This window comes from Cordyceps javanica, chromosome 6, assembly GCF_051103115.1.
Source record: "Cordyceps javanica chromosome 6, complete sequence".
NCBI classification, from domain to species: Eukaryota; Fungi; Ascomycota; class Sordariomycetes; order Hypocreales; family Cordycipitaceae; genus Cordyceps; species Cordyceps javanica.
In genome coordinates, this window is record NC_139300.1 from 2,725,790 (window position 1) to 2,738,488 (window position 12,699).

The 12,699-nt window shown below is 53.0% G+C and overlaps 2 protein-coding genes across 2 annotated transcripts; one reads left to right on the plus strand and one right to left on the minus strand.

The window, feature by feature from the left end:
* Positions 1-651: 651 nt before the first annotated feature.
* Positions 652-2,320, minus strand: V2A60_009264 (homoserine O-acetyltransferase; the record flags this gene model as incomplete). The annotated part of the gene is made up of 3 exons (XM_083260531.1): positions 652-1,705; positions 1,784-2,174; positions 2,275-2,320. The coding sequence occupies 3 exons, from the start codon at positions 2,318-2,320 to the stop codon at positions 652-654; spliced, it is 1,491 nt and encodes a 496-aa protein (XP_083116657.1).
* A 1,008-nt stretch (positions 2,321-3,328) lies between these two features.
* V2A60_009265 (transcription factor/nuclear export subunit protein 2-domain-containing protein) lies at positions 3,329-10,195 on the plus strand (the record flags this gene model as incomplete). Its single annotated transcript, XM_083260532.1, has 1 exon — positions 3,329-10,195. One exon carries the CDS (start codon positions 3,329-3,331, stop codon positions 10,193-10,195), a length of 6,867 nt encoding a protein of 2,288 aa, XP_083116658.1.
* Between the last annotated feature and the right edge of the window lie 2,504 nt (positions 10,196-12,699).

The following is a 12,699-nucleotide window of genomic DNA, read 5'->3' on the forward strand; positions in this document are numbered from 1 at the left end:
ACTTGGTCGGCAGATGGCCAAATGGGTTTCGCCCCGCTGGGCTTTCCGGCTCAAGCGGCGGCCCCACGCTTACTGGCCTCGCAGGAAACTACCACGCAGGGCATATTCTGTACTTATTCAATCCCGTCTGCTTTCCGACAGAGTCCAGGCAGTCTGACGAAGTACTGGCTTGCGCATTACGGGAATGACTCGAATCTCTTGAAAGTTACTTAGTATGTTTTCCACCCCCTACCGTCGAGGCTGTCGGGTGGGCACCCACATGGCCGTAACGCGCATTGTGGGTGACAAAGGTGATGCTTGTCCGTGACAAATACGGACACATCATATGCATTCAATCCTAAAATGATTCGTGCCGTCAAAATTTGAGTTCAGTTTTGATTTTCTTTGCTCCTTTGCGCCCCCTTGCCACCTTTCCCTCGCAGTTGCTTGCTTTTTCTCCCCCAACATGGTTTGTTTCATTTTTCCAACAACCAATGCTGGTTACCTACTCCGTACCCAGTACCAGTATAGTTTTGCCATGCCCCTCCCAGGCTCCGGTCAACAAAAAGGCTAGTCTGCCCAACACAGTTATATTTAATCATCCTGTCCGGGAGCCACAGTGACACGCCGTCTGAAGATCGCTGCCTAGTATTGTAGTTCTTGTTCTCGTCTCTACCATGCTGTAATATCCTCCACTTCTGCTTCGCCAAACGTGCTCGACTTGGTAATCTTGCCAACCCCCACCTCTTCGGCACCCGCGCCCTCCTTGTCCATAATGTCCGGAAGAACCTCCTTCAGGAAGGCCAGGATGTAGCGGTTTACCTGTTCAAACTGTAGCAAAAATGCGTCGTGGCCCTCAGGGCTCTCAATACGCTCTAGTCGGGCATTCTTGACGTGTTCAGCAATCTCCTGCTGTTCCGCAAACGTAAACAAGCCGTCGCTCTCAATTCCAAGTACCAACGTCGGCTGCTCTATCAATGCGAGCGCCTCCGCGATCGTGTCCGCACGGTTGCGCGAAACATCGTGGGTGTCAAGCTTGCGAGTCATTGCAATGTAGCAGTTGCTGTCAAATCGTTTCACGAACTTGTTTCCTTGGTAGCGCAGATAAGATTGGGCGGAAAAGTACGTCGACGTGGGTAGATCATCGCCACCGGTGAGGCTTTCCACCTTCTTGGGACCTGTGAACTGAGGATCTGGCGAGTCAACAACAACTTGCTTGCCCTCGACGCCGTCGATCCCGTTTGGAGACTGTCTGGAACTGCTCTCGCTGTTTTTGCGGGACAATGATGTGCGCTTCACAACGTGGCCATCGTTGTGAATGTGGAAGTGGGCTTCGGAAGGAGTTGCCGGACGCGGCCGCTCTCGAATCGTCTGCACCTTGGAAGGATCAGGTATATTACGTCCGAAGCGAGCCTCGAATGAGTTGCGGCTGCGATACGTGAGCAGCGCAGACATGCGCGCGGCGCCAAGGCCCGTCGACGGCGGATCCTCGAATGTGTAATATCCATCATCGTACTTGGGATCCGCATAGATGCTTTGGCGTTGCGCCTCGCCCCAGCTTATTCCCCAGGCACTGTGCCTGCTGGAGGTAGCAATAGGAACAATACAGCGGATATAGTCTTTGCCGAGATATGCCCATTCCAAGACAAACATGCCACCTAGAGATCCGCCAATCACGGCCGCAATTTGTTTAACCCCAAGTTCATCGAGCAGCAGTTTGTGTAGCCTATGACCATTGATATTAGTAATTGACCAATGACCGAATGCATGGCCAATAGGATCAGCATGGCCAGGGCGAACTCACCCAACATCATCACGAATTGTGGTGAGAGGAAACTCGGGGCCATATCTGCCGTTGGTAGCGTCTCCATCCTTCGCCGTAACGGGGCTAGCCGAGCCATATGGACTGCCGAGGCTATTCATGCAGACAATGAAGAACCTTGATGTGTCAAATACTTGACCAGGACCGCCAAGTAATGGTCCCCACCAATCACTCACGTCGGCGCTGCCTGTCAGCGCATGACAAATGACCATAGCGTTGTCGCCAGATGGTGAGAGCTTTCCTCTAGTCGTATAAGCAACCGGGACATTTCGTAGAGTTGCGCCTGATTCTAGCGTGAATTCTGGGATTATAGCGATTTGCTGGTCCGGGATCAATGTGGCAAACGGGTTCTCAGGCTGAGACGAGCGTCTTTCTTACAGGTATTCAGCGATGTTCATTGTGGCATATGGAACTGGACACGGGTATGAAGGGCAGATTATCTTGCCCAACCCGTACGATGCGGGAATACTGACCGTATTGCGGCTTCGCCGTGCCATTGTTGGTCGTCACCTGGGCCATATTGCCGACTGACCCCGATCTCGCAGGCTGGGGAATGAAGCGGGGTGGGCGAACCTCTGGAGAAGTCTTCAATTGAAGAATAGCGTGAGAAGAAAATATATAATGACAATACGAAGCTTGTTTTGCGAATGCAGGGACCGGGCAAAAAAAAACAAATTGGTAATGAGAGATGAAATGGAAAAGTCGATGCGGCCAAGGGCTCTTTTGAATGGCGCAATCTAGCTTCCGATAAAGGGCTTGGGGATTTCTGTGACTAACTTTTAGTAATGTGCGCTAAAATGCATGTTAGAAGCTGGCAACTGCAAGGCACCTTAGCGGAGACGGTGCCTGGCTGAGCGGCCGGGAGCACTAAGAACGGTATTCTCGGGAGTAATATTTTATGCGATGCGTGTTTTGTATTGTCGTAGAGCACATTTCTATTTTACTGCATTTAGAGGGCACTTGCATCCAATTACACTTGAGCTTAGAACAGTGACAATTTTTTAGCATGCCCAAGCTAAAAAGCAGACCAACACCATCACACCGGTTCAGTAACGGCAGCCTCACCAGCCGCGCGTCACGTGCCGCCGTGTCTCTGTTTGCCTGGCCCGTGCACTTTATCCAAGCTCTCTCCATCGCGCCTCCATTTGGGCCTCGCTAGGCCAGATGTTGTTGGAGCTTCTTCTTTTTGCTCATCAGCCTCTGCGAAAGGCTTCGATCACAGCGACGCGCAACTCCACGAGTTACGCAGAAACCGACTTGGACTTGGTACTACCAATACGTTACCGCCGGCGACGTAGAAACTTATCCGGTGTACCCAAACACCCTCCGTTGGAATACCACAGCCCTTTTTTTGCAGCCCTCGTGCAACCTTGACCAGCTCGTTGATTCCCTAATAGTCGGCCTACACCCCCTCTTTCTTTCGCGGTCCTCTCGAGCACTCTGGCCTCATACTATCCGCTCCGAATAGGCTTCAGTTTTATGCGCCAATGATCTAATCGCACAGTTTCCTTGCAATTTCGAGCCGCCATGCCTCCGAAGCGCAAGAGATCTGATCGACCCTCAAGCGGCGAAGCCGGTCGACCCTCACCGCATCGGCCGGGCGACATGGCTACGGCGCACCACGATCGAGATGATGGTCATCATAGAGGCCGTGGTCGGCATCGTGTAGCTTCTGGTCGCCGCGACTCATCGCATGGTCATGGGCGAAATGGATCATATAGCCAACCTCAGTCGTCACCTACACGTCAACAACGGCCGGGATCTACGCCGCAGCAGCCCTCATCGCAACACTCCCGACAGCCTTCTTCGAATGTACCCTCGTCGCCTGTTAAGCCTCCCACGACAACTGCGCCGTCCGATCCCTCGACGACCATCGCACGTCTACCGCAACAACGAGAACCCCAATCCTCCAAGTCGCCGAGGGCTTCTAACTACTACTTTGACATTATAACAGACGAGCAAGTGGCAAACTGGACTGCCGCCGGCAGGGAGCATGTCGTTTCGCGCGGTGTTCAGGCCCGTGAGGATATTGACGTCGTGGAGCTGTCCAGCATACTGCAGGAGTTTATTCATGCCGTCCTGACTAATAAGCTATCGCCAGAAGAGGCCGGCGCATGCGTCAGGGAGATCATCGGCGACGACAACACGGAAGTGATTAAGGAATCATTTACGTTTGCTCCTCATACGCTGTTCCTCGATTCGCTAGCCATTGTCATGGACAATGACTCCGACCTGTATCATCCGGTTCTAAGACAGTTCCTCATGGCTACTGGCGTTTCTCCTGCGCTCATGCGTCAAGTTTTGGACGCCCCGATCTTGCAACAACTTGGCCTTATCCGCGACACCTTTGCCAGGCTCGGTGTCCGCCAGGCCACTAATCTGCTCTATCGCCAAGCCAACTACAACCTGCTGCGCGAAGAATCAGAAGGTTATTCCAAGCTCATCACTGAAGTCTTCACCACAAGCAGCGTGCCACCACCCCCTCCAGAGCTTGCGCAGCACACATTTGAAAAGGTCAAGGCCTTGATCGGTACATTTGATTTGGATGTCGGCAGAGTTTTGGACGTCACTCTCGACGTGGCTGCTGCCGTTCTGATCAAGCAGTACAAGTTCTTTGTCAAGTTCTTACGAATCAGTTCCTGGTGGCCGCGCTCGCAGCTCAAGCTCAACTCTCCGGCTTATTCAGCTGGCCTTCCCATTTGGGCAAGCCCTGACTATTCAGACTGGGCTACCAGTCCCGAAGACGAGGCAGCGAACGCCGAGACAAAGCGACTACGAGATGTAGAATTCTGGGTCCGCGCAAGAGAAATACACCTAGGTGCTTTTTTCGAACTCGGAGGTCGTCGTGTGCCTACACAATCTATCCAGACAACTCTCATCGCCAACAGCGAAAACAACAAAGACGGCTCGTTGGACCTTGAGCAGCAATGGATTGAAGAAACCAACACTCTGCCTCCTCCTGGAAATCGCGTTGCCGCTCAACTCCTTGGATTTAAGCTTCGATTCTACAATTCGGAACTCCGCGCAGAAGCTGATGTCCTACCAGCCAATCTACTATATCTCGCCGCTCTGTTAGTTAAGGTTGGCTTCATCTCTCTTGTAGACTTATACCCCCACCTTTCCCCCGCCGACGACAAGATGGAGGCAGTAAGAGAGAACGAGATGAAGAAACTCGAAGAAGAGGAGCGCGCGTCCAGAGGCGGTGGAATGAACGCCCTGCTCATGGCTGGCGTGTTACCACAAGGCGATGATGACAACCCGAACGCAACACGCAGAGAGGCCCCTAAGAAGACCGAACCCGAAACAAAGCAATCTGCTGAACAGGCACAGGAAGCCAAATCGCAACTGCCTGAGCCATTGGAGCAAAAGGTATCATTCTTGACGCAGCTTTTGACTATTGGGGCCATTCCTGAGTCTCTGTTCATCTTGGGACGCTTCCCTTGGATACCAGAGACTTTTCCCGAGGTTCTAAGCAGAATTCATCGCATCCTCAATGTTTCCATCGAAAAGGTTTACAATGCAAGCAAAGCTACATCAACCTCCGACCTGGCATGCCCCACCAAATTTGTCCCTGACTTAGACCAATCCGGGATTCCAAAAGGCAGTGTCAAGCTGACTCGCCTTCCTGCCAAGAAAATCTGGCGATGGCCATTCCCCGATAAATACGACACCAACGAAAACCAAACATACCGCTTCTACTGGGACGAATGGGCTGACCACATCCCCGTTTGCCAGACTGTTGATGACGTGTTTACTCTTTGCAACACATTCCTCAACATCTCGGGGGTCTGCATCGGCAAGGACGAGGTGCTCCTCTCCAAACTCGCGAGCATCGGCAGTATGAGCTTGGCTCAAGATGACTCTGATGCAAACCTGAAGAGGTGGCATGATCTTCTGAAGAGGCTTCTTCTCCCAGCGCTTAGCCATACCAAAGCCAACGCCGCTGTCGTCAATGCGATCTGGGGTCTTCTCAAGCTATATCCCATCACGACTCGCTACGCCCTCTACGCGGAGTGGTTTGAAGGGCAGATCTCCCGACTTCCAGCCATGCGCACGGTATTCGCCAGAGCCACAGCGGAGACGAGAGGCACGATGAAGCGCGTTTCTTTGACGAACTTGGGCGAAATGGCGAAACAACTAGCAAAGACCAGCTACTCTTCACCGGGAATTGTTTTCAGAGTCGCATTCGAGCAGCTAGAGTCGTACCCCAATCTCATCGAAGCGTTTGTGGAATGCGCCAAGTACTTTACAGACTTGTCATATGATGTTCTGGTCTGGTCGCTCATGAACTCACTCGGCAAGTCGAGAAGCCGGACGCAGGCCGACCACGCCCTTACAACCAGTAAATGGCTTCAAGCTTTGTCAAAATTCACTGGCAAGGTGTTTCGCCGGTACTCTCTCCTCAACGCCACCCCCGTTCTTCTTTACGTCAACGACCAATTATTCCATGGCAATTCGACGGATCTCATCATCCTCAAGGAGCTCATCTCCTCCATGGGTGGTATCGTCGACTTGATTGACTTTACCGACTACCAGATTCTGTCCATGGCGGGGCTCCTGTCACTACGAAAGCATACCCTCGTGCGTGGGGGCGACAAGCGATACGATAACATCAAGAGCTCAAAGCGGCTCATTGAGGCTTTAACAGACTCCGAGCTTGCTGCGCGTCTGCTAGTCAACCTGGCCCAGTATCGACAAGCGACAATCTTTCAAATCCCCGAGGACGAGGCGCATCTCAAGTTTCTTTCGTCCATTATCGACGATTCGCATCAGACGCTCATCCAGTATCTTGATTTCCTATGGAGCAACCTCACGCAGCCTGAATTCGACAGTATCGTGCCCTCTATACCCGAGTTGATGCATTCCTACGGCCTCGATGTCAGCCTAGCATTCCTTGTTGGCCGTGCTAGCTTATCTCAGCGTATTTTCCACTGGAATACTGAAGAACCTGACGCAGCCAAAGGTGTAACGGCTCAGCCTGACAAATACGGTGACTTGGCAATAGACAAGGGGGCAGTGGATGAGTCCATGCCTGATGTGGCTGCGGTAGTTGACCAAAATCAAGCTCAATCTGCCCAGATCAGTACTTTGCTGCAGCCCCTCGCAGATGCTGTCAGGGGAAGTGCACGTGATGAAGTGTGGGAGAAGATCACGCCAGAGCTCGCCACAACGTTCTGGGCCTTGCAGCTGGGTGACATCTACTGTCCGGCTGACATCTATAAGTCGGAAGCCGATCGCCTCAAGGCAGAGGAATCTGCGCTTCTTCGTGACCGCAGCGACATGTCACGCCGAAGTCAGGAGATGCGCACTGAGAAACGAAAGGAACTTACCCAACTACAAATCAATCTCCTCGAGGATCGCAAGAAACATGTGAAGACACAGGCAAACTGGCACGAATACCTTGCCAACCTATTTCAGTCGTCGTTTTCGACTACGGCCAAGGCAGATGCTATTTCCGATGTGCTTCTCGAGCAGTGCATTCTGCCTCGTGTGCTTCTTTCCCCGACTGATACAGAGTACACTTTTCGTTTTATCAAATTGCTGCATGACAATAATGCTCCAGGTTTCAAGCTCATGTCCTTGTATAACCGTCTGTTCAACGCCAACCGTCTGCGAACATTGATATTCACCTGTAGTGTTCGTGAAGCCGAGTATTTGGGGCGCTTCCTCAAGCTCATTCTGCAAGACCTCTCCAAGTGGCATCGGAATGCCCCTCAGCCTGGCTCCAAGAATATGAGAGACCAGAAACCACAAGGCGCATACGAGACGGAAGGCATTGGGCCCCGTGAAAACGGTCGTCGTGGCTTTGCGCTCACGGTCGATGATGATGGCAAGCCTTTGACGTTCGTCGAGCATGCACAATTTAGAGATTTGCTGTTTGGCTGGCACAAGAACCTGAATAGTGCGCTGAAATCTTGTCTCGGCGGAAGCGAATGGATGCATATCCGAAATGCCCTGACGGTGCTCAAGTCGGTGGTCGACTTTTTCCCGGCAATTGACTTTATGGCTTCTCAATTCTCGACACAGCTGCAGCAAATCACGCAGCAAGAAGCCGCGCAGAAGGCAGCAGCCGAAGACGAGCTTGGAGGGCGCGTGGATCTGTCTGTTGCTGCTCAGGGTGCTCTTTCTGAGCTGCAGCGGAGAAAGTCGAAGTGGGTTCTGGTACAGGTGTTCCGCACAAATTCTGATGTCGGCACGAAGACCACAGAGAAGCCCGCTGCTTCTGCCTTGCGTGCTACTGCACCAGATTTCAAGCCCGGCACTGCCAAGACAAATGCATCGAAGGCGGGAGAGGAGGAAGATGGCGAGGTTCAAGACTCAAAGCAGCAGAATTCCAGTGCCACGCCAGTCGGTCCTGGAAGAGACAACCTGCCGGCCAGGCCCTCAAGAAGCGGTCGTGAAACAGGCAAGGAGGAATCATCGGTCTCGGGCCAGTCCCGCTCATCAACACCGAAAATAGGATCGAAGGGGGAAAGGGGACATAATCTTCCTGACAGACCCAACCTTCCTACCCGTCCGGATGTGCCTATTCCTGGTCACTACACGCCGGAACGATTTAATCAGTCGCGCGGCCATGAGAGGCGGGATGGGAGAGAAGGGAGAGAGGCTCGCAACCAGCGCGAGCCACGCGAAGGTCGTGAGAGTCGCGATTCTAATGATGGGCGGCCGAGCCGTAACGAACGAGAGCGACAGCGAGCCAGTGCAGGTGGGGACGCCAGCAAGCCGAGAGAGCAAGAACGTCAACCGCGTAACCCTAGAAGTGAGCGCGAGAATGACGAACCAACAGCCCCATCACCAGCTCCTCAGACTGCACAAACTGGACAAACTGGACAAACTGGACAGGCAGAGCCTATGATGAACCCTCAGCGCGCAGCACTGTTTGCTCAGGATGAAACCGTCCAAGCGCCACGCAGCAGACAGGAACCAGAGCGGGCCAAACCCCAGCGACCAGAGCCGGCCAGTAGCATGGACAATGTCAACCCGGAGCGAGCGGCTCTACTTGAGCAGCGCGATGATAATTCATCCGGGCGGCCAGGCAGAAACGATGGTCGTGATCGTGACCGTGACCGAACTCCGCGCACGCAGTCCCCACGACGTGCCGGTCGTCATGGTGAGCAGGGCGTCGCCGGAGCTCCCGCTAACCTTGAAGAGAGGCACAATCGTGGCCACGGCCCCGACCACCGATCCCAGGGGCGCAACCGCGACCGATCGCCAGGCCCGTCGAGTTCTTTCCGCAGTGACAAGGGTCCGGATCGTTCAGAGGCATTTTACGGAGCTCCCCGAGGACCCGATTCAGAGAAACGCCACCACGGCGGCCACCAGGATCCCAACTATGGCAGACTAAATCCGGTTTCTACCGGCCCAGAAACGCCATTGGGCCCTCGGCCAAGGGGTCGCGGCGCCGCTAGAGGCGGACAAGCGACTCCTACCGGCCCGGCGGTCCAGCAAGATCATCGCGTTGGCAGTACGCCGTCTGACCAGGCACAGACGCCGATAGCAGAACGGCAGCCACCCTCGGGTCCAGCATCTGGACGGGGACGACGCGGTTACGAACCTAGCACACCAGGATCAGCGGCGCCAATGCAGGGCGGCCAGTCTAGAAAACAAGGCGGTTCCAATGGCGAGAATACCAGCACTCCAACAGGCGTTCATCCCGATCGTCTGGCCAAGATTGATCCCAAGTCGGCGCAACCACCTCCGCCGCCGCCGCCGCCGCCTTCAGGCCCTCCACCGAGTCAGAACCGTGGCGGTGAGGCAAACATTCCAACCGGGCCATCAGCATCGTCGGAAAGACATCGGGGCGGTCGTCGTCAGCTAGCGGGGATCAACAACGCTCTCCAACAAAGCTCTTTGGACAACAACCGTGGCAGCAACAGCCAAGGCAGACATAACCAATCTCGGCAGATGTTGGGGGGCAACTCGGACGCGCAGGTGCTCGCGGGCGGATCACAGCCTTCGACGCCGGCGCAAGAACACGCGCGGTGGATGGACGCTCCCAAGGGCCCGTCTAATGGTGACGGCGGTGGGCGAGAGCCAAGTCGAGGCTACCGAGACAATAACCGTGACCGTTCAGGGCGGTCAGGGCGGCCTCGCAGCCACGAGCGCGATGGCAAGAGCGGCAGCCATGGCGAATTCCGCGATAGGCGCTCAATGGGCGGCGATGGCATCGGTGGTGGTGGCGGCGAGCAACAAGGACCGCGCGGCCCTGGAGCCGGACCGGACTGGCCCGGCAATCACAACAATCACAACAGCAACCGAAGCGGTGGGGGCCGTGGTGGCGGGGGCCAGCGGGTCGACGAGCGGCATCGCGAAGACCGTGGACGCAAGAGACGTAGCGAAGAGGGATTGGGCAACATGGCGAGTGACAGGGGAGATAAGCGACCGAGAAGATGAAGTTGAAAGGCTGAGGGGTTCAGGTGGTGAAGAGAGAAGGAAGATGAAGAATGGCGATGTTGAAGCCAAAAAAAAGCGCATTTCTGTACAAGTATGAAGAAGGGGCAACTGGGAGCAAGAGACCAAAGAGCAAAGCCAGGATAATTTTGATACACAAGAATACTTGCGGCGTTTGGCCGGGCGACATGTTTTACTATCTACTATACAAATTTCATTCCATTGTCCATCTACGATACTGTTGAGGCTTGTCTTTGTCTGTATCTTTCTTTTTTTTTTTTTCCCCTTTTTTGCGTGTTTTGTTTTGAGGAACTCAATCGATCAGGCGAGTGATGGAGATGTGTGAGTATCAATCCGATGATCTTTTTGAGTCCTTTGCATTTTTCCCCACTGACCTTTTCTTTCTTTTCTCTTTTTTTTCTTTCCCTCTTCTTCTCCCTTTTTTCAGTTCTTCTCTCAAGAGAAAGAAAAATCAAAACTTTTAGTTGGTCCCGTCGTGGAAATCGACGAGGGAAGAAACTTGTAAATAAGTAATTAGCGGTTCGACATGGGACGGAGACTTGGCGCGCTAATGACAGCACCCCTAGAAGAGGCAACGTCATTGGCGGGGCGGGGCGGGGGGGTTATTTCTAGCCATAAATAATAAGTAGCGGGCAGAAGAACATGCAGATTGTACGGATTATTTGATTGAACACAGCCACTTGGATTGAAACGGGCTTTTCGGGGAGCATTGAAGAGAGATGCCGGCGCTCCCGATTGCCCCTTGTTTTTTTTTTCTGTGCAATCTGCCTTGGGATTGCCCAAAGGGAATGAAAAGACAAAACCCCCGTTTTGTCGTATGGCGCAGGGGTGGTGGGTGGTGGGCGGGCGTGACGTTGTACTTGAAGCACAGCGTCAGGTTGGCAGAGGGAGGGCAAGGAATGCTTGCAAGAAGGAGAGTAGTGCTTTTTTTTTCCTCTTCTTCTTTTTTTTTTCTTATTCATCACTGCGCGAGTCAATTGAGGGCTCGGTATCGCCATCGTAGCCTAGGAAATCTCTTTTTTTTTCGCGGGCTCAAAGAAAGGGTTTTTGTTTACGGATGCTATTAGTACTTGGTACTGGCAAGAAGTAGAATGGCAGATTTACAGCGTGGCGTTTATTACCGTGTGACAGCCCCGACCCAAAGAAAAAAAAAAGACAAAGAGTCAGTAATAGAATAGTACGGATACCCAAGTAGCGCCAAGTCTTTCGAGCAAGGGCGGAGATTGGGTCTTTTGCAGGCCATGTTGTCGTCGGATTGATGTTTTTCTCGTAAAAGAGAAACCCGAGGGCCAGTATGCCCCCCCCCCCCCCCCCTGTTTTTTTTTGTTCCCTTTTTTTCCTTCTTCTTCTTCTTTTTTTTCGACCCATTCGTCGTTGCGTAGAGCTGAATTCCTTGTTTGATGTTCCATTGTGAGACGCCAACGCATAAAAAATGTTGTTGTCGGGTTGTGGCTGTGCCGTCATCATGAACCAGGCAAGGCGCACCGCACACCGGTCATTCATTACTCAGTAAGCAAGCACCCCAAGTTGCTTACCTACTCGGTACTTGCGTACTTGCGTAGGTGACGGGACTGTTTGGAAATTTTGTTCATGACAAGGCTCGCTGCTGACCTTTGCCTGGGAACCTTGTCGTGACATGACACAGCCAGCGAGGCTCTAGGCAGGTAGGTAGGCTGCTAGGAGGGACATCTAAAAAAAGGGTCGCGAGCTAGCGGGGGGCTTGGGAGACGGGGGCTTTGGGGGAAAAGGCCACCAAATTTGTACTCAGTAGCGGCTTTTGGCAGATGCAGAATTGGCAGACTGGGCAGACTGGAGACTTTTTTGTTCTACTTGGTTCTTTACTTACTTAGTTATTTCCAATAGTCTGCTACAAGTACAAAGAGGCTCTGCCCGCTACTTACAGGCCACTTCAAGGGACCTACCTACCTACTCAGTACCTAGGTCAAGTCAAGGTACCAGGCACACCCGCCAAGCTCCACCACCTGCAGAATGGTACTTGGCACATCCAGCCACCTCCAGCTTTCCTCTCAAGTAAGGTACTTACCACTTTATTGCTAAGTACCTAAGTTACCTTACTGATACGTACCTACTGATAAGTACATGCCCATCTGTCCCTGCCACTGCCAACTTTTCTTCTTCATCTCACCGTCTGACCAACATATCTCTTTTTCTTTTTCTTCTCACGTCTCTCTTCGCATCTTTCCTTTTTTTTTCTTTTTTTTATACCTCGTCTCATATACTTTTCGCATTTCCGACTCGTTTCTGAACCATCTGCGCCAACGTCTTTTTTTTGTGCTATTGTTTAATGTCCATTCAGCCACCTACACTCTTCGTTTGCGACCATCACCACCACCACCACCACACCACTACACCATCATTACCCAGCCCGCCGCCACACGCCAATCGCCAAGTCTCCCTTGCCGCGTCCACCCGTCTCTTGGCCATCTACCAGTAGGGAGCAAAACCACCCAACCCGCCCTGAATCT